Source organism: Rhipicephalus microplus, chromosome 6 (genome assembly GCF_043290135.1).
Source record: "Rhipicephalus microplus isolate Deutch F79 chromosome 6, USDA_Rmic, whole genome shotgun sequence".
Classification (NCBI taxonomy): Eukaryota; Metazoa; Arthropoda; class Arachnida; order Ixodida; family Ixodidae; genus Rhipicephalus; species Rhipicephalus microplus.
Window position 1 is genome coordinate 198,698,311 of NC_134705.1, and position 25,735 is coordinate 198,724,045.

The window sequence follows — 25,735 nt, forward strand, 5'->3', positions numbered from 1 at the left end:
CCGTGATGTTTTTTTAAAGTTACAAAAAATGATTTCAAGCAATCTGTTTTAATGTTCCGTAGCATATTAGTTGGGTCTAGTGCATGGCCCTTCGAAACAACGACGGGTTTTTTATAATCACTGTTTAATTACCCGTAAAAAATGAGCTTAACTGGAAACGCTTTATTAATTGAATATTTCATGTAGAAAAGCCCAAACTTACCCGAAAACCACAGTTGTAAATATCAGTGTCATGTTCACTTGTGAAGATTGTTATGATAATGCTTCAAACATGGCTCATACCCATTCAGAGGGATCGGCTAAGAATTGGTTATATAATTTAGTATTGCTTTTTCAGTATTGAATATCGATACGCAAAACAACGTAGGAATCTGCTTGTTTGTTTGTTTTCCTACAATATAAGGCATGTACCCACGTAGGAATGTCTCATTTTTTCTTCTTAGCTTGCGTCTCGTATGTAAGTTGCATATATCGTGGGATGTATCCAAGGAGGTATAAAAAAAAAATTGCTGGAGTGGAAATTCTCGCCAAAGAGTATAGTGCCTAGAACGTATATTTTTAGACACTGTAACACGAGTGAAGCCGTGCCAACAGTAAGATGGCGGCTGCGGCAGCCATTTTACTGGTGCTCATCATGCCCCTAGTAAGATGGCTGTAGCGGCAGCCATCTTACTAGGGGCATGATAAGCTGTTGGCGTTCGGCGATTGAGAAGGAGAGTTTTCCTCGCACGCCCAACGAGTTTAACGTGACGACCTTTTTGGGTCACATAGCGCTCAAAGTGCGTCCTTGTGTTAGTAGTTTTCTCTAGTAAGCTTTGAATTCAAGGCAAATTTTATTGGTGATTAAGTCATCGATACCAGTCTCTGCGGATTATTTCTTCGTAAAAACTATAACAACTATCTTTTAATTTATAATTAAAGTAGCCTTTATACTAACAAATAAAAACCACTTGATGTCTAAGTGGCCACCACCAGAAAATAGCATGTTTTGATACCTTTGTAGGGCAAAACCCGGCTTCACTACTGCTGGCAGAGCTTTGCGGGAGCTTCAACTCCAGCAATATTTATTTAAACTTCTTGGATGTATCATTCGGCGATTTAATCCATAGCTTAGACAGACGTGGTGGGAATTAGTATACAGCTGCTTGCTGTGTCTCTCTTCACATACAAGAGATGCAAACTCGCCTGCGCTCGCGTATATCTTCTAATGTGGTGACGTTGAGGAAAAGCTCGATGTAGAAAACAACTATAGTCACAAGTAGCACTGCGTATTACTTGCCCTGTTCGCTTTGTTTTCAGTCATTCGTACCTTCACTCAGTGCAACAAGTCATAAGGACAAGTCGTGTTGCTCTACACTTGTCTTGACCCCATATAAGGGGTCAGGACAAGCTACGATGGGCTATAGCTATAGGGTACGATGGACAAGCTAAGGCATGATGTAATGTAGCCCATCGTGCCTTTGCTCTGTGCGACATCATTACAATGTCGTACCAGCTATTACAAGTTGAAACTTTGATTTTTGTCCTTATGTACTCCTCGATGTGTATCAACATGTGGCGTCGCCCTCGTCTTTCGCAGGATTCGGGCTGGCGTCGTCCTAGCGCGGCGGCCCCGCGATGAAAATCAAGGACGGTGACGTGTCCTCCCGGCCGGCCAACAGGACATCGGATGCGGCCGGAGGAGACAAGGCGAGTGACAATTGTTATCCGCAGCCCTCATCTCGTTCGCGAAATACTTGCGACAGCATGTTTACATTGCACAGGTTCGCGGATATCGCTTCATCACCCGTTTTCGACAGCGGTGTTGTTTAGTGTCCGTATTGTTCGCCTCTTTCGGCCTCTGTTCCCGTTTGTGCGACCTGTCCGCAGGGTGTGTGATGATACAAGAAAGAATGTTGCTCGGGATCGTTTAATCCGTTTCTGCTGGAAGTCGCATGTATTAGTGCATATATTTACTCGAAAAAAAAGGAATAGAGCAGAATATTCAACACCTAAAATACCTATTGATCCTGCGAAATGGCAGACATGTTGCTCACAATAGGAAATAAAAATGGGCAATATCTGTGAACAGAAAATACAGAAATTTACACCAAAGACGCTTAAAGCTGAAGAATCGGCGAAGCTGAGTGATCTTATAAGGGCTTACGTGGCCTTCTTGGCTGATGCTCTCTTCTTGGTTTAGACTGAGTAGAGTCGCGAACCACAGCCTGTCGCCGGCCATGCAAGAATTTCCAAACTCCGGCGCCAGAACTAACGTGTGCAAAGCTATAGCTCTGGCAACCCCGGAGTGGGCTCGCGCTAGGCCGCGACCAAGGAGGATTTAAAAAATTGCTGGAGTGGAAATGATTCCGCAGAAGTGAAGCCGTTCTTCTGGCAAGATGGCGGTTGTGGCGGCCATCTTACTAGGGGCATGATAAAGTATCACCGTTCAGCGATTGAAAACGAAGCGTTCCTCTCACACGCCCAACGAGTTTAATGTGGGAACTTTTTCGGGTCACATAGTGCTTCAAGTACGTTTTACAGTCACTAGTTTTCCTTAGTGAGCCTGTAATTGGAGGCAATGTTCTTTGAAGATTCAGTTATCCATACTCGTTTCTGCGTGTTATTTCGTCGGGAACAGCTATCTTTTAATATAGAACTAACGTAGCATTTACATAAAATATCAAAGCCACTTGATCTTCAAGTGGGCACTATCAAAAAAGAGCATGTTTCCGCCATCTTGGCAGTGGCAAAAGGTGGCTTCACTTCCGCTGGCAAGGCATTGCGGGAGCTTCCACTCCAGCAATTTTTCTTTAATCCTCCTTGGCCGCGACACGGCTGCGCCGAATGTCTTCGTCGGTGGGCGCGCGGCTGATAAAGCACGGAGGATTTTTTTGCGGACACCGGACGTTTTAACTCGAGCTTTGGCAGCTTCGCGCTTAACAGATGCAATATGGACTACTAGCCCGGGATTTTTAGTGGGGCTCCTTATCCCGACTCAAGCACTCATGCACACGAGGTTTCTCGAACGCTGTTTCAATCATGCGCGTCGACCGGATATTTGGCCTTGATTATGTGACTGTTGCGTAATCGTTTTAGAAAATTTAAACGTAATATTAACACAGAACACTTCAGCGAAATGCGAAGACAATCACGTTTCCTGACACGATATTGCAACAGCATACAAGTTTCGTATGTTGCCGGATCGCTCGCTCTGCAAAACCCCAAAACCGCAGTTTTTTTTTTTTTTGTGTGTGAAATAAATTTACGAATGGAAAGTGATTCCTTCTTCGGCGAAGGCAATAAAGTTCGCATCTTCAAAAGAAAGTAACTAGAGTGTCCCTTTTATTGATCATAAAAGCTTGTCTTGAAAAAAAAATGCACACACTTTGCAAATACCCACTGTGTGAGCTTATATCTTTATCAGAGCCCTTCAATGACTGCGCTGTTAATTAATCATGACAAAACGGGTTCGATTCCCGCGTTCATAGCGGCAGCGTGTCGCTTAGCGCCCCGCCGCAGTGGTTAGGTGGCTAAGGTATACTCGGCTGCTGACCCGTAGGTCGCGGGATCGAATCCCGGCTCCAGCGGCTACATTTTCGATGGAGGCGAAAATGCTGTAGCCCCGTGTGCTCAGATTTGGGTGCACGTTAAAGAAACCCACGTGGTCTAAATTTCCGGAGCCCTCCTCTTCTATGGCGTCTCTTAGAATCATATGGTGGTTTGGAACGCTAAACCCCACATATCAATCAATGCGTCGCTTAGAGCCAGAAGGCCCTGGTCAACCGAGCCCGAGTCGCATTGGACGCCAATGGGCTTCTGCAATGAGGAGCCCACCTAGTGTTTGTGCCACCCCACCTACTCCCTGTATATAGATTGGTTGGTTGGTAACAACTTTATTGGAAGTCCGGCAGAGCTTTCGCCGACCGGGCCTTAGGTCTCCCGCGTGGGGACGTCAAGACCTTGCCTGACCGCCGCCTTGCGGGCCTGTATATAGATATAATGAAGTTTTTTTTCCCTCTCTCTTAGCGGCGAAATGCAAAGAACGCGACACGAGTGGCGTAGTAACTCCGCGGAACGTCATTCAACTTCCGTATCCAATTTAGCCCGCGCAGTTTTATTTTTAACATCTCAAATTCGACTTAGTTACGCTGCGCGAGCTAAAGTTAGGCGCGAGCCGCGCTCGCGTCTCTTTCCCGATTTCGTTATTTAATCTCTTCTGCGCGCGTTCGCGTGTAGTGCTTGAGACGCTTGTATGCGTGTCTTCCGCGTTAATTAGTAACAGCGCGGGAGATACGCGCGTCTGTCGTATAGATATACACCGCGTCTCTACAGCAACGACGGAGCTAGTGTGGCTTTTCCTGTTGTAGAAGCGCTCGTTTTTAATTTGAATTGCGTGTCGGTGTCCGCAAACGCCATATGCATGTGCGCGGCGCTGCGGTGTTTTTGTATGGTAAAAAGACCTCACATATCGGCGGGACCATGTACCTATATTCACCTTTTCATAAACGCCTCCCTGGGCGCCGCCATAGCCCTCCTTGGGCTGTGCGAATTGGCGCGTCCCCTCGAAAATGCACTGACAGCGCTGCGCCCTTAGCCTTTGTACTCCCGCGCACAGCCCATCATGGCGGTGTTTTTTTCCTTCCTGTGAAAAGGTGTATAGCTGCCCCGTATTTTGTATTCTTTTTCTCTGATGCCCATTTTTTTTTTAGGGGCGAAGCTTCTTAGGGCGTGGGCTGTGCGTCCCCTGTAGCCTGTATGTAGCCACCTCTAGTTTAGTTCTTGCAGTGTTCACTAGATGGCGGTACCGTCTGCTGTATGTAGCCACCTCTCGTTTAGTTCTTGTAGTGTTTACTAGATGGTGGTACTTGTAGCTGATGATGAAAAGATGCAAGATGTTATAAACTAGAAAGCGGTACTTGTAGTTGATAAAAGACGCGAGATCTTATAAAATAGGAATGATGTCACATATGGCGCGTGTCATTGGTTGAAGGCAATCGTTCGATTTAGTGCGGCGACGTACGCTAGGGGGAGCGTTGTAATAAAATCGAGTGGGCAAAATGTACAGAGGATTCATGGTTTACCAGGTTTACCTCCGGAGCTTCGCCCACTCATCATCATTCACTTCGTGGATATGGCGGAATTTTTTTAATCGTGTGCGCGGTAACAATAGCAACCTGCGTTTGTGTGTGCGTTTGGCTCCTTTCTTTTTCCACCGAGTGTGAATCCACGTTTGTGTGTGAATCGTGGGCAGCTGCGTCAACACTGTTCATCTGGCGCGATGACGCTTACGCATGCAGGCGACGCGATCTCACCAACGCGCACCCTAGAACATAGCATCTACACACACACACACGCGCGCGCGCAGCACGCGCAACACACACACACACACACACACACACACACACACACACACACACACACACACACACACACACACACACACACACACACACACACACACACACACACACACATGTGCACTTTCCAAAACTGACCGTGTTAGCGAAATGGCAGTCCAACAAAACGTGCTAGCGCATTGTCACGTGAAAGTCTTAAAACCTCATCATTCTAGGCAGCGGATGTATGACAGTCAATTGGTTTCGGGCATCGATTTCTATGATATATCTCCGTACATGTGTATGACTATCTGTACGTCTCTACACAGTATATACAAACAGCAGACGGCGTGCCGTACGGTGCCGGAAGAAGACAGAAGACCGATGCGCAGCAACCAGTCGCCTCCGCGGCTAAAGAAATAGTCCCGCTCGTGCACTCTGCAGTGTTCTCCGAAGGCGGGGTCACCGGCCCTCTGGCTCATGACGTCACTGCGGAGTGCACGCCCATTGGTGGAGGATTGTGTGCATCCGCCTTTGAAAAGGACATGCCGTGCACTTCTCGTATTGTATCGGAATGCTTCTCGTCTGCGTGTTCTGGAGACAAGCGGAGATCAGTCAGCAGCATGGTTCACGATCGTTAATGTTTGTTGAAGATGACAAACTTAGTAATTATGTGCATTCATCGCGCGTTGGTAAATCTTACGGACGACGAAGCTGCATGGCCGAACCGCTGTGCGCACAAAGAACGAGGACTCGCACTATATAGTTAGCAAATGAACACGCTGCGATTTAAGATAAAAATATCCACCAAAACTGGCCAACTTTCGATGGAATGAAGCTCTACATGCTACTTTATGCGCAAGAGCTTCCTGATGTGCGTTTTAGCGTATACACGTGTGCATTTTCCAAAGCACTGCCGAAGGATTTGAAAACATGTCTCGCACATGTCTCGTGTGTACTGTTTAAAATTTATTTCAAGCACACCGGGGTAATTGTATTCACTATGAAAACCATCGGTGAGTGCGGCATCCCACCCGCACAGACTATAATACTGCGATGATGCAGTGCGTGCCCTCATTGTTACAGGAACCTATATCTCCGCATAATGCGTGGACATTCTATAGTATACAATGGGTCGAATTTCGTAACGACGCGATATAGCGCGGCCGCAGGTGCAGAGCGGAGGCGATGACAGCAGTAACAAAAGATTTAAAAAAAAAACATAGTGTTATATGCAGCGTATGTGCAAAAATACCCGGTTGATTCGACGAAAGATAAAAAAAAAGTGCTTTACTTGATATATCTCCTATTTTCCTCGTATATTTGTATATTATGCCCATATGGTCAAATAGCGCGAAATCACATTTTCTTCTCAAATAGTTTTTTTGGAAAAATTGAGATGCGTCGCCGTGTAACGACGGTGTAATTTCACGGAAAGTGCGCTTTCGCGAATTCGCGATCATGCTAACAGCGACGCAAGCTATTATATGCCACAGATATCTTCCTGCGTCAGAAGAGAAAGAATAAAAGCAGAGAAGAAAGAAAAAAGGGCGCGTTATTCTATTCGCCTCTTTTACGCGTAGTGAGCACGCACTGAAAAGGCAATGTTTGAAAATTTGTAAGTTTTTATTTATTTATTTATTTATTTATCATAGTACCCACTGCGCCCAAGGGCATTGCAGTGGGGGGGGGGGGGGATACAAAATTTCAACTCTGAGTACAGATACTCACACTTCTACAACACAATAATAACGCAACTCATTGTCAACTATACGTAGCGGCACGGGAGAGCAGACAATACGAAGCAGCTTCACAATACCGTTTCGTCCCTGACCAAACGATGCAATATGTTTTTTCCACAATATAATAATGCAGTCCTCTGAGAACAAGTTAAATAATCATGAGCAAGATTGAGAGTGGGTTTTTATATAGATTTTTCAATTTACGAGTAATTTTTTTTTTTGTTGACGCCTTGAGCAACGAAATTCAATACTTCCAAAGTTACTATAGGCAATTGAAAATGCAGGGGATAATTATTCGCGTAAGTTTCTATCAGTGCTGTAAATATGAACAAGCTATGACTTTGGCAGAAGCACACATCGCGCCCCAAAAAACGAGTGAGCTTGAAAAACATAGCATTTCTCGATTTTTTTTTCAAACTCTCAAGTTGCCAAGAATTACAGAAGATTAAAGTGAGCTATTTCTACATTATTTATTTTTGGGCTACGCAGGAAGATATATATGGTACATAGCTTGCGTCGTTGTTAACATGATCGCGAATTCACGAACTTATCGTGAAAAGTCCGTCGTCACCCGGCGATGCTTCTTAATTTTTCCTTGTTTGGATGGATTGTTGTATATATGGATGGATGGATGTATGAACTTTATTTGGTCCTTCGGAACGCGCTTTGGGATGTTGCGGGCAGCTCCCACGTCGGAACAGAAAGACCAAGTCTCTCTGCTGCGTCGCGGGCCCGGCGGACTGACCACAACTGACGTCAGAGTCCGGAGCTTGTATACATAGCACCCTCCCATTTGGACGGCGTGATCACTTCCCCACAGCGTAACGCGGGGCAATGCCGGAGCATGTGTTCCAAGTTAGCTATATCGTCGCAGAATTAACATGTATTAGTTGCAATTTTTATTACTTTATTTTTTTTTATTTGGAAACAAAATGTGATTTCGCGATATACGGCCATAATATACAAAAATACGAAGGAAGTTGGAGATATCAAGTATATCACGTTTTTTTTTCTGTGGACCCGCAGGTCGCGGGATCGAATCCCGGCTGCGGCGGCTGCATTTACGGTGGAGGCGGAAATGTTGCAGGCCCGTGTTCTCATATTTGGGCGCACGTTAAAGAACCCCAGGAGGTCGAAATTTCCGGAGCCCTCCACTACGGCGTCTCTCATAATCATATGGTGGTTTTGGGACGTTAAACCCCTCATATCAATCGATATTTTGTGGAGTCGACCACGGGTTCGTCACTTAAAACGGGTATTTTATGCAACAGTGGCAAGATATTGAATACATGTGTCGGCATGTACGTGGGAAGGTCACTTTGAACTGCGCCGAAATCTCATGCGAAGGATTCGCGTATGCACCCCTAGCGTTTTCAGTGTCAATATTACCGATGCGTATTAGGATGCGAAAATCATGTTAACGTACGTCAATTCTAACCACATACGTTCAATATTTGAAAAGCATTACATATTCTGTTCCGTCTGGAAAATCGCTTTTCGTAATCTCGTATCTCCTGGACGATTCAATAAGCTGGATGAAAATCTATTACAATAAATCCATGGCTCGCTCCTCATTGGTTGGTCGCTGAGGGCGGATTTTGTTACGGTGATGGTATGCACAAAAATCACAACGGTACCCCTGTATATCATGAGCATTTAGTGGAGGGAGCAGGCATCAGAAAGTATTTCTGAGAAGAAAGTTATCATTTGTTTAGAGATGGAAATTATCCGTTACAGATAAAGCTGCAGTGCTCGTTAAAGAATTCCGGGTTGTTGAAATCATCCTCAGCCCTCCAACTACGCGGCGTTTCCCACGGCCTGACTCAATTTGGAACGTTAAACCCCAAAAATAAACCCAACCAACCACAGTTGCATTAGAATGTGCATGGTTGTACATCTGGCCCGAAAATTTCACAGTTCCCCTTATACATGCATTCGCCTAAGACATCGTGAATGCAAAAATCGTCTTCTTTTTCACCTCAGTTGGCGTAGCGATCCACAGGTTATACTTGTAGCATGAGCGACGGACGGACGGACGGACGGACGGACGGACGGACGGACGGACGGACGGACGGACGGATAGACTAGCGAGTGAGCTCACGCGATATCAAGCGCCAGCGCCACTGACGTCGCTCCCTGCAGGAGCTTTCAGGCCTTCTTTGGCACTAGAGTAACTTACTCCAGGTCACTCGACCGGTGCGCCATCTGTGCGCCTTGTGACGTCACTGCTCCTCGGGCATGCGCAGCACGGCTCTCGATAAGCCGCGCGAAAATGCTCAACCTCGGCCAGTGTGGCTTACGCTACAAAAGGAGGAAATGAAGAAAGAAAAAAGAACCGATCTGTTACGGCCTCTCATTGCGAGAAAACCTCCACAAATCTGCACCAAAGTCCATAGAGTTTTCCTTTTACCTTTGAAAAGGGGTGATTTATAAGAACGGGGAAAAAATCTAGGGACTTCAATCGGCACGGGAAAAGGGAATGGATACCGCCGCCCCCAAAAGCTTTCTGTATCTAATGTGCGTCGATTTTTCACGAGTTCAGAGCTATTGCAAGCTTTCTGCGGATCACCCGCGCTTTTGCTTGACCTTCGTGACTGGCTCTCCTTTAACCAATAATAATAATAATAATAATAATAATAATAATAATAATAATAATAATAATAATAATAATAATAATAATAACTTGTGGGGCCGTGGGGCTTAACGTCCCGAGACGACGGCATAAATACGAGAGCCGCCGTAGTAAAGGGCTCCGGAAATTTCCAAAACCTTGGGTTCTTTACCGTTCACTGACATTGCACAGTAAACGGGCTTCCAGCTTTCCGCCTCCACAAAAATGCGAGTGCCACGGCTGGACTCGAACCCGCGACCTTTGCTTCAGCAGCCGTGCCACTGATATACCGAGGTGGACGCCCATCCTTTAACCAAGCGACGACGTCGGTTCATGTGATTGTCACCTTATGTGACGTCTATAGTGTCATTGTGACGCGACAAAAATTTGGCAAGCATCGACGTCAGAATCTCGCACGGTGGCGTTAGCACGCGATGATTTTTTTTTTTTTTTACAGCGGTCGTGTCGACGACGCCGATGGTCAATTTTCGCTTTTACCACGCATCTAATTACGTTCTATACCCGGCGACAACTTTCTGTGGCAGCACGGCCAAGGCTACGTGGGCGGAGCCTATGCACATGTGCTACTGCGCCAAGTAGTCCGACCGCTTCGACGGGTGTTTCGGTTTCGATTTCTCGCGTTTGCTCGCGTTTCGGCTCGCGTTTGCTCGCGTTTCGCTGCAGGAAACGCGAGTCGCAGGAAACGCGAGTCGACGGAAGCCAAAAAACCCCCCAAAAACCTGAGAGAGCGTGAAACGAAATTTTTTCTACTGCGCAACGTTTTTATTCACTAATTAAAAAATAAATCCGCGAAAAATGTAAGTGACGAATGGTAAAATCTTAGTTACCCAGAACAGTATACAAACGTTTTCGTTGTGGGACTACATGCTGTGGCGCAGTAAGACAAGCGTGCTTCGGCTCCGTAGCCTTGGCTGTGCTGCCACAGAAAGTTGTCGCGGGGTATAGTCGGGAATATTTTCTCTTTTTTTTGGGGGGGGGGGGGGGGGGGAGGAGGGGGCACACACACTTTTGGAACGCTTGAAAAACACCACGTGTGTTGATTGTCATCGGTGAAAAAAAAAATCCCCTCCATCCGAATAGAGAGAGAGGGGGGGGGCTAGGGGCCTGCACCCAAGGCTTAATGAATGCTCTCCGCGTCCTCGCGGCACGTGGTAGTAGTGCAATCGTCCGTCGCAGAACTAATCCTGGATCGAGCTTCAGGACACGGTTCGGCGGGCGGTGTCCGGGATGGCACCCACTCCAATACTCGCGTTGTAGCATTTGTTCTTCTTTTGTGACTGGAGGGAAAAAAGAGGGGAAGGACGATAAAGGCAGTACATATAAATACATATACGTCTGCAGTCAGTCGGCCGGGGGAAAGGAACAGAACGCGCGTCGCTTGGCAACGTCCGCAAACGGTCAATGGTCAGCCGAGCTTTGTATATGTTATACATGTGTGACAGTGGACGCACGTGGATCGCCTACACGAGGCTCTAGACCATTTCGCCATGCACGGTATACCCATAGATACCTTTTTTTTTATTTCTCTATGGTATACCGTGCTGCCCGGACTGTCAGTCCGCGCACACCGTATTTGGGGAAAAAAAATCAACGAAAACCAAGTGTGGCTATGCTTTTTTTGTTCTGCAGTTGCCAGGGGGTAATCCGAAATTCGATCTTGAGATTTTTTAGAGGCTATCAGAACTCGGGGGATCGATTGGGACGAGATGGAGTGTATGTCCGTTTCGAATAATTTTGGTGGAATGTAGTTTTTTTTTTTTTTATCTTGGTGTGTGTGTGTGTGTGGGAAGGGGAGCGAGGGGTTTAAGAGGTCATCATCATCATAATTTATTTTTCCCTTAAAGGCCCCTGTTGCAATATTACATAAGGTGTGGGGGGTAACAGAAAGTTAGACAGGGTGTTGTGTACAAATCCCTGCTCGTATGTAAAACAGTGCATTGGTATGCTGTGCCGATACATGGAGCACAAGAACCCTTCTAAGTTCATTGTATAAGTTCACACACCGTGCACTTACTATTAAGAAACTATAAAAATGACATTTAAGTAAAAAAGAAAGCGAACAGTGAGAAGCAACTCTTCTGCTCGAAAGTAGAAAAAAAAAAGGAAAACGTTGCTCTCTGAACAGTGCGCTATACGGCTACTCACTCGGATGCTATATATCCTATTACTCCTATACGAACAAGGCACGCTGCTTCGCAATTGAGCGGTGCGTACTCGCACCTTTTTCTCTTTTTTTCCTTCCTCTCTCTCTCTCCGTCCGGAATTTCTTTTTTGCTTTTCCCGTGCTCCATTCACAGAGATAGATATGCCGTGTGCCTCGCCGTGTTGTATAAATGCCTTTTTCCTTAGTTTTCCATTAATTCTCACCGGAGTTGTATCGTGGTGACGAGAAAAGAAAGGGCAAGGGTGCTCGATGCGAGTCTGCTCAATAAGCCAAATTTGCTCTTTTCAAAGGTGAAAGGTGAGTCGGCGGTCACCTCGCGTCGATCTTTCTCGCTTTTGCCCCCCGCCTGTCGCCGTTTTTGGGAAACCACACGTTAGTGAATTTGAAAAAAAATAATAATAAGAGAAAGAAATAAAAAAATACCAGCTAATCCTGACAGCTCGGTATACATCCCATCGCACTGATCACCGACTTCGTATCGGGGTTTTAATCAAGGGAAAACTTTAGATGTGTCATCAAACGCGAGAATAAATTGTCGCTGGCGTCAGAATAAGTGGTGTAAAATCATCACATGATGATGACGTCGCCATGTGACGTCGTCACGACTTTTTGACGTAATCACTAACGTCACATAACTCGACATCGTCGCTCGGTCCGATCACGGAGGCAACGCGAAACCAGGTGGCGCGCGCGAAGCGGCAGAAAAGCTTCCAATGCCTGTGATCACGGAGGCCGTGCAATACCAGGCTAGCTGCAGAATGGATCGACTGAGAAGCAGAAAAAGAAGACGGCTTTCGTCTGTGAGACATGTTGTGCGAATGCTTCAGGGATCTTTATTGTATTCATCTTGTTTCTATCAATCCACGACGTTTTATTCATGAAGGTTTTTGCTTATAGATAGTTTGACGTCACGGACGCAAATCGTTTCTTCGATGATGTAGAGATAACGCGGCAGTTAACCTGCTTTAGTGTGATAACAACGTCGCCGGAGTGTCATTGGGACATCTGTGCATGAATAACGAGGGAACCAGCGTGCTATGCACTGATAAAGTGACATCAAGTTCGCGTCTATACCATGCTGGTGCACCCATCTGGCTGTTTCGGAAACGTCAGCGCGAACCATCTGTACTCGCCGTATGCGGCACTCGTAACGGTTTTTTTTTTTTTTTCGTCAATAAGATGTGGGGTGCTGGAAGAAAAAGTTGTGAAGCAACTTGACTAGTTCCGGCGCCCCCCCTGCCCAAAGTACACTTTGGCGAGTTTACATACAGCAGTGTAAATCAACAGCTTTATTAGCAGCAAATGAGAATATGTGACGTATGAAACGATGGTTGGTAGAGGCCGAGAAGGAAGAAGCGAGAATGGAATAAATATGGCGTATATGAGCCAGGCCACGTCGCCCATTCATCGTAGCGTCACAAATATATGAAATGAAAAACTAGATTATCAGTGACAATGCAACGAATCTTCATTGGAAAATAAAAGTAAAAAACACTTTGTAATAACTTACAGAGCAAAATTAAACACCCAATTTCGGTGTATTGGAGATTTACGAGAAATTAGCCCTGATATACGCCGCATTTCCTCGAGAAAAAAAAAAGAGTAAATTAGCTCCGAAAACACGGAGCCTTTATAGTTATAACGTGCACCGAACTCTATATCAAGCGTTCCTCTCACCTCTCGCTACCGACCCGCGGAATAGACTCCCGCTAATTTTATAAATGGTATTAGCGTTATTTTCTCGCCTATCACTATAAATAATGCTTTTTTTTAGGTTGAGCTGCAGAGCAGTGGCTTTAGCCAGGGTAGAACATGCAAGCATAGAACATTTTGGCAAGGTTCTGGAGATGTATTACATATACGTAGGATATATATATATAAGAAAAATTTCAGTAATATTACCTAGTGCCGTGTTCCCCCCCCCCCCTCTCCCTCGACATTTCCATTTTTTTCCCCATGACATATACGCATTCCGAAGGATTGAAAAAGCGATGTTATGATCAGCGCCACACCGGCTCACTGAACATGTGATCGCACAGATTGGGTTGATGGTGCCTATGCGTCCTGGCCATTCCGCACAAAGGTCACAGCCATTTCGGCGGCCATCTGAAATGTATTCGAACAAAAACCTTCCTTAAAGTAACGATTGTAATGATAGAACTTGCCGCATAAGAAGAACCATTAATTTGTTTTTTATTGGGGCATAAGCCTGATTTTTATTTGGAGCGCCACGTTGTATAATTTGACCGAAATGAAGATTTTCGCACATTTGGGATTTTTTTTTTCTGGTAAAATATAGATAGTTGAATGGTCTGAAAATATTTTCGGCGAATAATATACCAGCCGTAGAGTAAGAATTCCTTACTCGAATATTGATACACAGCGCAATCTTGCAGGAGGAAAGAAAGCAAGCATAGAACATTTTGACAAGGCTCTGGAGATGTATTGCCTATACGTAGGATATATAGCAGAAAATTTTCAGTAATATTACGTGGCTTCGAATTTCGCTTAATATGCATGCCATATTTGGTATTTAAACAAAAATAACGATTCCGTTTTAATAATTTTTCATGCCAACACTCGCGCAACATCTACGAAATTCACAAAACGCCCACGTGGTCGAAATATTTTTTTTTTCTCCTAAACATTCTAGCAATTGACCGTTGTCAATTTAGTAACTTAGCCCGATTTTTTCGAATACGTTTGAGCTGGTTGCCAGAATTTTCGGCGTATAATGACCCATCTCCAGGCAAACAACGTATACCCCGCCCCCCCCCCCTTTTTTTTACGTTCGTTCCTGTTCATGGGGGGGGGGGGGACCACCCCATCTCCCCTACTCACCACCCCTGGCTACGCTAAAGCTACCGTACGTTTCACAGGTGCATAATCGTGGAATGAAACGCTGAGAAAAAAAATTCATTTCTGTGCCGCTGGTATGGTGATGTAGTTTCACGTTTAATATTGGGTTTATCTCTCCCGGTTTGGTATTTCATCAGAAAGCCCAATTTTTCAGTCTGCACGTACCCGCGAAGCTTGTCAAACGAGCAGGTGTTTAGCTAGTTTTATCACCACATAAAAGACGAGCGAAAAACCACTCGTCATAAAGGAGTGACGCAACGGTGAGTGGAAACCACTTGGCGGGTTATGCAGCTACCGATACCGACTCCCGTTTTATCTTGAGTGTGCAAATATTCCGCCGTCACGTCTTGGAAACTTTCCGCCGGACGCTTCCAGACGCGCTGGGACTGCGCATTTAGTTTTACGCCTTCTCGCTTATCTGCTCCTTCGTACCTCGGACCAACAGGGGAGCTCATAAAGGGATTATCCTTTAGTGGTGCTCAAACATTGCGCTAAACAGACTGGCACATTTCTTAAAAAAGACGTCAGCCCTTGAGCATGGTTCTTTGAACACCAGCCTTGAATGATTCCTCGCTTAGCGTGGTCAAGACACTTCCGTGGTTCAAGCATACCGGTTGTAAAACTGTGCTCCAAGATGCCATCCGTTGCCGATATTTAAGGACTAGGAAGGTTGTCGCGCCATCTCGGATGAGCGATACAAAACAGTTTCTGTCGCGCTGGCAGTGATATGTACCCGTTGTTTTGAGCGTTTATTAGTTTATTTTTTGTCAACAGACGACGCGACCATCAGCGAGATACATTCTTCTCCCTGCTCGTAATTTTGCCCAGTGGCGCTTTTTGGAATTGTAATTTCGGTAGTCATGGTATCACTGAAGAGCTCTCGGCATCAGTAGTCATTCGCTGAATGTAGCTGGTCTAGCTTTCAAATGCCTCTTTCGAGTTGGGGGCCTTCGAGCGCCGACATAGTTTGGGGAAATCTCGGAAGCAGCACACATCGATTTACTGTTTTAGTATACGAACGACAGATGGCGCCACTGTCGTGGTTGCTGTGCGTTTGTGGGAGGGGTTGCGTTCGAATATAATTTTCTGTTGCTCACTCTATCTTACACCATCCACCTGCGGGACGGATGTAGCAAGAACAGTCAGCAATAGGCCCCCTACTCCGCGAAATGTTTTAAGGTGTTGCCCAACGCTTGTTTGCGAGGACCTGGCTAACAAAAGAACGTCACTCCGAAGATCAGCGAAACCGAAAGTCGAATCTAACGTTGAGCATGCTGTTGTCACTTGGCTGTCGTGCTTACAAGTCTAATAATAAATAAATGCTGCAGAGAGGCTCGTGATCAGACATTCGCTGAAGGTGTCCAACTTGCATTGCAAGAGCGTTGCGTTGCAAGATTTGCGACTGGAACTGCGCTTTCCCCGAATGTCAGAGACGACCTGTCTGTACGGCGCCCCCTTTGCAAACAGTCACCTGTTGCAGCCGCCGGCGGGGGGCGAACAGCGCAGTCGGGAGAAGAAGCCGAGCTCACGAAAACGCGCCCTCGCAACGTGCACTTCGCTTCACTGAGCCACTGCGCTTGACAGCGTCCTTTGTAACTCGCGTACTGCTTGTATTTTCATTCGGGCCTTTTGTTGCTGTACCGCTGGCTGCTGCCGGCGCGGCGGCGTGTTTTCGAGTCACGTGACGGCGCTGAGTCATAGCGAGTGACCAATCAACGCGGCGCGCAGCCGACAATCCGGGCCTGCCAATCTGCGCACGGCGCGCAGCAGCTCCCGTTCTTGCGTTTTGTTTCTTTTTCTTTCTATCCGTTTTTTTCTTTTTTTTCCCCGCACTAGATGGCCGCCATATTGTGCGACATGGCAGCATCAATGTGATCGCCGTGCGAGAGCTCGCACTGCCTCTCCGTTTTTCTTTTCTGTTTCTTCAGAACGCTCGGGCTGTGTGTAGCTTTATGTTTTACTCATTCATTTCGGCGGAGTAGTGCGTCTTTTTTCGAGCAGCGGGGGTCGTCGAAAGAAGCCTTGTGTGTGTGTGTGCCGATGCGAGCAGACTCTGTGCGCGGCGGCGTCCTCCGAATTTCCCCTCGTGGACGATAGCCCCGTAATGGGTTGCGAGGCGGCAGCAGCAGCGGTGGCGCTAGGCCTAGCGTGTTGCTGCCTCGGACCGGAAAAGTCGCTCGCCCCTGCACCGTCGTCTGAGCGCGCCGCCGGCGTCGTGAACAACGTCGGCACCGTCCTCACCGGATTCGCCGCCATCGGTGTGTGCTGCATGTGAGCCGGTGGTGTAGTTCCGTGTCGCGCCCCCCCTTCCCGCCACCCCTCAAACCCGACGATCCTCCCGAGTGCTGCTTCATCTGCCGGGAGACGCTAGACAGTTGTTTCAAACCTGGATGACGACTCCGAGGCTGCTGCGAAGGCGCACGCCTTGTTGGGATTATAATGCTTGTGCGCGAGTCTCCGGCGCTGCATCGTTTGCTGCTGCGACCGCGCGAAGGGCGACTGTGGTGAAGATTCGCCGACTCGGCCGCTGCCTGCCGAGGTAGGTAGGTCGGCTGCCTCCCTTTTTTTTTTTTTTCAATTTGGTGGGGGAAATGTGCAGCCGCGCCCGTCTCCGTAAACGTAGACAGGGCGTCAGGTGTGCTGAGAAAAGGTAAAATTAAAGAGTAAAAAAAAATGGCGAAGCTTCGCTTGTCAAGGCACGACCGAAGTTTGTGTTCGTCATCGAGGTTTTTGTTTTTTTTCGTTTCGTTTGACGAAACTATCGGACGTCTTGGTCTTCGTCGCGTAATGTATGCTGAAAAACCGCCCCTCCTTGCCTTCGCGACGGTTTTGCGGCGTTGGGCGTAACGTTATGCCCGAAACCCGTCCGTACGACTCGCCATTTTACTGCACGCCGACCAACCCAACACCGGTTAGGGCTCGCAAGGAACGGGGTGCGGCGGCTTTCGTTTCGTTCTGAGCCTTCCGAGACGCGCGTTGTCGTGTTTTGGACGCCTTCGAATCCGCAATTTGCTGTCGCTTTGCTAAAAGGCCGTTGCCGATACCTCTTTCCATGCGCATAACTGTGCGCCGCTTTTGTTTGTGAGCTCATTCGTAACGCACCTTTTTTCTCGGTCCGATTCTACCCGAAGTCTTTCATTTCCGTTCATTTTCGCGGGACAAAATCGTAGCTGAAACAGAAATATTCTGCTTGTCGCTTTCTACGTCCCGTTAACAATGTTTTTACGTAGTTGTTGAAGCCGAGGGCTCGATAGGGGCGAGCACCTCTCTGTCTGCCAGTTACCGTTCATGGACGGACCGGGTTCGTCCGTTTCCGTATTACGTTGAGGTTCAGCGTCGCTCCGAGGCTGCCGCAAAGAACAACCATGCGATCGGCGCTTTCTAGTCGAATTCGGCGGCGATTGAAGAAACGCGAGCTCGTTCGATGAAGCGGGCGCCGCGACTGCTCACAGCTGGCTCACGGAGAAGGAGCGGGATGGTGAACCGCCGCGGATGGGGGCAGCGGGAAAGGTAGGCCTAGCCGGAGATACCGCCAGCCGCCCCGTTTTCTGTCGCGGCCGCTTCAAGTACTGTCCTCTCGCTGCTCTTCTAATCTGTCTCGCTGCCCAAACACCGTAATCCGAACTTTTCATTCAGTTGCGCACCTTTCCGTATCAAACTGTAGTTGCGGCGAGCCTCGAAAAAAAAAAAAAAAAAAAAGACGCCGCGGATGGTACAGCGATGGCACCGCGGATCCGTGTGTCTTACAATTCATCACAAAACATTTCGAGTAGTCTTGTTTGTTAACGCAGTAGTGTGGCTGTCTCTTCTCTCGTATTCCGGTTTTTATGCCCAAAATGGCGACGGCCTTCGGAAGCTTCGTCGAAGAAAACGCCCTGTTGCGATACCTGTGTAGCGTGTTGAGAAAAGGGTGGCCGTCCGATCTGTTGTGCCCCCTACAACGCGCAGTCCAGTGGTTGCGCGTGAAAAGTGGCGTTCTGCGTGGCTTTTCATTGTCAATTTTCAGCGAGGTGTTATTGGTTGTTGCAGCCAGCTTTTCAATGTAACCCGAGAGCTGACTTCGGTGTCCGGATGTGTCTGTGGGATGAACTGACAGGTTACGCTCTTTGGCGCTGCCGAGTTCTCCCTTCAAGGCCGTTTTGGCGGTGGCGACCGCCTTTTTTCTTCTTCGGCCTGGCGAACGGCTGACTTCCGTAACCGCCGGCAAAACCTCTTATCTATCGAATGTTCGCCTTCTCCGGTTCCGGTGCTCATCGGAAATCGCCCCCCTGGTAATCTCGGTGTACGGGATATTTGCTGCTTTTCTGCGCACTCTGTGCGAGAACGTTTTTAAAAGACTTGACCTCGCCTATCCGAAACCAAATACTTGTTATTTTTTTTTTTTGCTTGCAATGGATGATTGAATGTCGTACAACGCCACAGCCCGAAAGACCTTTTGTACAATCACATTCGCTCATTTCCGTGACGTCAAACACTTCTCTATGATTCAGATAGGGGTGTACCCACACACATGCTCATCTGGTCTTAAATCGAAAACTTCGACGTCCTGGTAAAGTTCGTCGGAGATTCCGACATCACTGTTTAGCCAAAAGTCGCTCCATAAATGGGAAGGACCAATTTTTAGCTTCGATATTCGTGGTACTTGCATTAACACAGACACACTTTACTTTGGAAAGGAAACCGACTCGCAAGAGTTATTGACAAGCATGCCACGGTTTTGTGGACGGAGCCTGTATTTATTAAGTTGTAACAGACTGTAATTGAAACATTGCAATAGCTGACACGGGGAAGCTCGTCCTGCTTATGTTTATCTTGTTCTTCTGCTAATCAACGTTTTTATGTGTCATGCAGTCTTGGTATTTTCTCAATGGGGAGAAAGGTTTAATTAGTGCTCTGTGCTAACAGCACTGGGTTCGTTATTAGCACTTGACAGTTTTGTAGTGTGTTAGTGTGTCATACATGCAGTCATTACACTGCCTTTGTTTAGTCTAAGGGTTTGAATTACATCCTGGCTAATTTGCAGTGTGTATGCCAATTGGTCAGTTTTAGGCAATTTGCATTCACTGGGTTAGCTTCTTTGGTAAAGAGGCAAGAAAAACTGAGAGAAGGGATGAGTACGACTAACAACTGTCAATCAACTCTCGTCACTACTGAAGCTACTCTCAATCTAGTGCGAATCGGCTCTTCTAAAAGTGTACAGCTAAGGTGATGGACATGGGCTCAGTTCCCAGACATCGTAGCCACTTTTTAATAGCAGCAAAATGCAAAAGTAATTGTGCAATCAGATTTAGGTGCACAATAAAGAAGCTCATGTGGCCAGAACTAATTCGGAGACCCCTCCCTCCTAGCTATGGCATGCCTCCGAATCAAATCATGGTTTTGGAACGTCGTGCAAAAGAATTCATTCAGAAAAATTAGGGAAATAGGCAAATTTAATTTTTGCATTGGCCACATTCAGTAAGGGAAGGTAGTGATTGCAGCTGTTGTCACAGAGACTGTAGTACGCCAGAAATAAGTTAGTCTGGAATTGTGTAGCCAGAAAGCAATTGTTTATTTTGAGATATTTGTGAGCTGAGACCTAATGCATTGGTTGAGAAACGAATGTTCAATGGAGGCAAATCTGGCAGAACGCTTCGCCATCTTTGCAGCACACCAGTAGGTTCGTTATTGTTGAAAAGTATCGGCTAACATAGCCTGCTAAGCTGCGATTATTTTCCTTGCTTTCCAGCCTCAATACTTGATTGAAACCTAAAGATAAATGGCACATCTGCCCAAGGAGCTGTTGCACACCTGCCGTTTACCTGTGAAAGACTATCATGCAATTTGGTTTCTGGTTGAATCACTACTTTTTGGGGGAAGTCGGTCATCCGAAACACTTGGAAAGTACTTTTAACGTCTTGAGAATAAGTGTTATTGGATGGAGCATTTATGCAAATTCTGTCTGTTAGAGGGATAGCGACTGCTTTTGGCAGAGCTGAGATTTTTTTCTTACAAGTGTAGTGCCATAGATGGGCATAAAACTGAAGGACACTTAGGATAAACCTGACAATGTAAGACAATTTGAGAATGCTGACGCATGAGAGACATTTTCGTTGAAGCCATTTAGACAGCTCTCTTGTTGCGCAGTTTTTGCATACTCGCAGAACGGGAGAACAGACGCACTATCGCGTTTCCTCCCCGAGAAGTATCTAGAGCCAAGGCATATGCTGGTTATCTAAAAGCGCTATCACAAGCCCTCCGTCTCCGGTCGACCCAATTGATGTGCAGGCCTTGCCTTGTTGCTTCTTCTCAACCGACAACCACCGGCTACCTCTTCACCGGCTTTTTATCGTTTCACGATTTCCTCGCAGGGCGGGCATTGTGTTTGTGGGACTCTCTATTCTTGAGTGGATTGAGCCTCGCTAGATGGAAGCAGCCTTTTGAAAGTGTTGTTGCTTGCTCTGCACTGTCGGCATCATGCTGCTTTAACAAAAAAAATGTTTCTGTAGCTGAAAAGAGCGTTTCTGTGTGGTTTCCTGATAAGTAAACGGTCCTGCTTCCGGTGCCAAGTTTCATATACTCCTGTGGCGTCATCCAACCACTAGTGATTTCACACACATGCTAATGTGATGGAAGGGATAATTGATCACTACTTGCTTCTAACATGAAGCCAGAAGGAAAGCTTCATAGCGAAAGAAAAATCTGTCTTTGTCCGGGAATCGAACCTAGGACCAATGGCTCTTTGGGACAGCGACTCTGCCGAATTCTTTTCATTACCCTTCTGTTACCCTCTGTGATTTTGCGGAACTCATTTGTGAAGCCCAAGTGATGTTGGCACCGTCCGCATCCACACAGAATAAATGTGCATAAAAATGTTTACTACGAATGTTCCGAACGAGATATTTGACTGGACCTCTAATACACCAGCCAGATGACATAAGTGCTATGCCTTGAGTGCATGCGTCATCAGGCCGAATGAACCTCCTTCAACTTTTTGTTTTGACTTATTACTTATTATTTCACTTTTTGCTTTGACTTTGACTTATTAGCTATAATATTTAGTTTCGTCTAATAATCCCAAAATGGAATCATAAATGCTCTAACCTGTTGCATAATTTCTGTTAGCTTCATTGATAGCACCCAGTCTTGCGTCACTACTTTCACCTGAACCTAAAGCCATTAGCAACTAGTGCCCCACAGCACGGAGGCACGTGGTGTGATTACGTTTGTTTACAATAAAAAACAATAAAAACATTGTTTTCAAATCGGTGGGTCGCGTGGTAAAGATGGAAACAATTTGGATGCTTCGGTGCAGCCTATTCGGGGAGCTGCCCCTCAGGAGATAGCATTCTCAGCCTAATCAGCCAGAAATATGAGAGCAGCCCAACAAAGTGACACGGTAAGGAACGATAGCCCTTCAAATGGCTGCCCCTCAAATCTTTTGCGACATTTACCGTGCATAATTTACTCGTGGAATGTCACACAAAGCCTCAATCTGCGTCTTGCCAACGGTACTGTTGGCAAGTGTTGTGTTGCTAACTCAGTTGAGTTCTCACGCTTACTTTCAAACAAAGTCAAAATATAAGGTAACAACTGACACTAATAATTAGTCAGAAGTGCCCACATATACAGGACAATTAAACAGCAGAAGCATCTCGAGGTTTCAATTTTGGTGCTGGGGGGGGGGGGGGGGGAGTATACCTTCTGCAAGCAGGCATATTCAGACACTTGAGCATTTTTTGTAGTGCTTATAGGGTAAATTGCCTCGCTTAAGCCAAGTCCATCGGAACTCGCATACATCTTCACAATGGTGACAAAATGTCATCCTGTCACCCCATTGCTGTTTGGATTGACGTCCGACACCTGTCCATCTTTGCTGTAATCTGTATTTAGCTTGCGGGCTCTTTCTTGGGTAGCTCCTGTTTGCGGTTCTTAAGTAACATCTGAAAAGCGCAGATATTGGACGGCCATTGACTTTTAAAGGGCTCTCACGGCGTCGTAAACACAGTAAAGAAGGCGGGATTGAATAGCATAGGTTGTTTTTGTGGCATTTTGTTAGCATAGTTAAACGCCCTGCCTTTCTTTCCACTGTATAGGTTGAATGACAGATTGACTTTTCATCCTAGAAGAGAGCTTTAGCTTAGGTATATTAGATAGACAATGGGCACAAAAGGAGCTGGTGAATATGCTTTTAATAAAAGGCTGTGCTTGATAGAAAGAAAGCTTTATTCAAGAGTTCCCTGGAATTTGAGAAGCAAGAGCTCATTTATTCCAAAACACCAGAGTAACATAGCAGAACTATAAGAGGAACTTTGTTTGGTGGACCTGGAAATCGAGATTGTTTGTTATCCCAGAGTTTCACTGTAGCACACGTCATTTCCACAAAAGAGATATGCCATAAGGAAGCGGCGCACAGTTCGCGTTCTATTGCTTGAATGAGGGTACTTGAAAAAACAACGAATGAATAAAATCTTGGTTGTTTCCGGCCTTAAAGGCTCGTTCGCGCTGCTGATTGACAGAGGTCGTGCAACTGTCACCCAAGAAGCAACTCACGACAGTTGACGTTCTTCACGTGAGCTATAGTCGGGTAAAACTTTACAAGTCCGCGGCATCTCCTCCTCCAAGGCGGATGCACAGAAGCCTGCACGAATGGGCACGCACTGCCGACCGACGTCTTGAACCAAACGGCCGGTGACCGCGCATTCATTGGGAATTGCCGAGTGCACGAGTGGGACTATTTCTTTGGTCACGGAGGCGATCAGCTGGTGCGCTTCGGTCGTCTGGAAGAAGCCTGTCTAAACTTCTTGCTGTATGCGACCATAGACCAACCTTCTCACCGCCACGCAGGAAATGGCTCGTAATTGGGGCTCTCCGTGTCTGTGCACACCTCCATTGCCTGCTAAAAAATAAGGAGGTCCTGTTCTTGTGTGTCTGGTTGGTTCACAAGCGCATGCAACTCCATTTGGATGCTTCGAAAATTGAGCAGCAAAGGACGGTCTTGAAATGGTCCCTTTTCAACCAAAGTGACCACTTGCAACTACTTGTAACCAGCTTGGTCATACCTTTGAATAATCATTGATATTATAATGACCTATAAAGCGTAACAAAACATGAAGTGCTGATAAGCAAGTCAATGTTTTCTTCTTTTTTTAGGGGCTATAGTACGACGGCAGCAGTGCAGCTTCACATTTGAGACACCAATCCTTACTCTAGCAATTTTATATGTAAAAAAAGCTATACCGTATTTTTAGTCTTGCTCAAACCTACCTGCCAACTTCAACTATTTAATCGTAGGTTGTTTTTGCAGCTTACTTGCAAATGAACTGTCATAATGGTACTCCTTGCTGCCTTGCCCACTGTTGGTAGCAATACCATGCTGGCACAGATTGAAGGAGATTTGCACAAGGTTCATCAACTTTCGTGCATGTTGTATTTGGAGACCAAGGAAGTAGCCACAAACTGCCCAGTTGGGGCTCTTCCCCCCAACTTTGGAAGAGCCCCATTGAACCATGTTGTATAGCCAGCACACGGCTAAAAACAGGCTCAGTGCCAACAGCTCTCGATCAGCACTCTCACTTCACACCAAGACAGCGTCCCACTGGCGAATGCCTTCTTTCTTTACACTCTTTATTTGTTGTCGCACAGTTTGGACCTGTGTGTTCATTCCAGTTAACCGAGCTAACTTGGTCCTATTACTTACTCGTGATGCCATAAATTTCTTTAAGGAGTTGCTGTTGGGTCAATGTTGTAGAGGAGGAAAACGTGAATAGTGGTTGCAGGGTGCACATCGACAGTAAACATACAAAGAGTTATCGCAGCGAAATCACAGTTTCTGCAAGTTAGAATAAGTGCTGTGTGCTGTGGAAAATATGTTTTCTAAGCACACTTTCAAAACCTTTGTCATGTGTTCACACCACGACCTGAGGCAGCGTTTTTTCTACTCACCAAAGCTGCGGTAAAGAAAATGTGACTGAAATAAATTTTTTTGAACAAGGAATCGCACCTGAACAGGCCAACTCGGTTTTTCTGTAGTGGTTATGTCTTCATTGTATGAAGGTGGGTGGTAGAAGTCAATGGCAATGCAGAAAACACCGTGAAAAATTTATAACATAGTTTCTCTCAGGCAACCATGAAGTTGTATACACACAACACATGCTGAAAATAGTGCATTTTAGCACGAGAACAGTCCGCATTTTTGCATGGCAGTTTCTGCATGTACATATGCACTCTGCACACATTTGCTGCGGCTAAACATTTTTCTAAAGTTGCTACAAAGGTAGTGTCGATTCTCAGCATGCTGCTCCTATTACCTTGTAAGCAGTATAAAGTGGTGTAGATGGATAATATGCATGCTTCAATTTTGAGCACTGATTACCTTGCGCATCACATCATCAGAACGTGTACGGCAAAGTGAATGACTCCATAATTCAGCTTCAAGGCTTTCACTCTGGGCTACACGACATGTTGCTATTCTTTGTGCCTTTAAACATGATGTAGAAAACTTGAATATCCCCCTGAATGTGACAAGGAGGCTTGAATCGGTCCCTATAATTCACGTCCTTATCATTTCTACCAGGATATAATCGCTTGTCCTGGCCAATAGTGATTCCCCTCGAGTGCACAGTTAGATTCTACAATCAAGGAAAAGCTAATAAAACTAAATGTACAGTTGTGATGTTGTGTAGTGTCTCCTTGTTAGGAGCTGGTGAGAGAGTTGCGGAGAGTGAATCAGGCGATTCAGCACCAAGGTGACTAGGCCAACCTTTGCAGCAGCCGCCGTTCCACTGGCCGTGGACCTTCCGCGACGACGACAGCCAGTCTATAAATAAAGCGCGGCTCCCGCTGGTCTGGCAGAGACCCTGCGAGATGAATGCCATGCCAGGCCTTGCACGTTCCTTGAACTGGCTTGCAGTTTGCGTGAAAGCCGGTGAAGCACGGTCCTTTGACACTAAACATTTCTTTCTTTCTCTCTTCCATCCCCTTTTTTCTCTTTACTGGTTAAGCCTGGTGTATTCTAACTAACACGTTCACCTGTGCTGCC

General features: G+C 46.3%; 1 protein-coding gene across 18 annotated transcripts in view; it reads left to right on the top strand.

Moving 5' to 3' along the window:
• Positions 1-25,735, top strand: part of LOC119166874 (MAP/microtubule affinity-regulating kinase 3-like) — a 163,841-nt gene that overhangs the window by 93,249 nt on the left and 44,857 nt on the right. For 14 of the 18 annotated variants that reach the window (XM_075867492.1, XM_037418259.2, XM_075867498.1 and 11 more), the window contains exon 2: positions 1,580-1,689. In XM_075867492.1, the coding sequence (XP_075723607.1) occupies positions 1,618-1,689 (72 nt within the window). In that variant the 5' untranslated portion in view covers positions 1,580-1,617. Of the gene's footprint in view, positions 1-1,579; positions 1,690-17,052; positions 17,259-25,735 lie in introns of those variants that run through there. The other 4 variants (XM_075867499.1, XM_075867503.1, XM_075867505.1 and 1 more) reach the window with 3 other exon arrangements.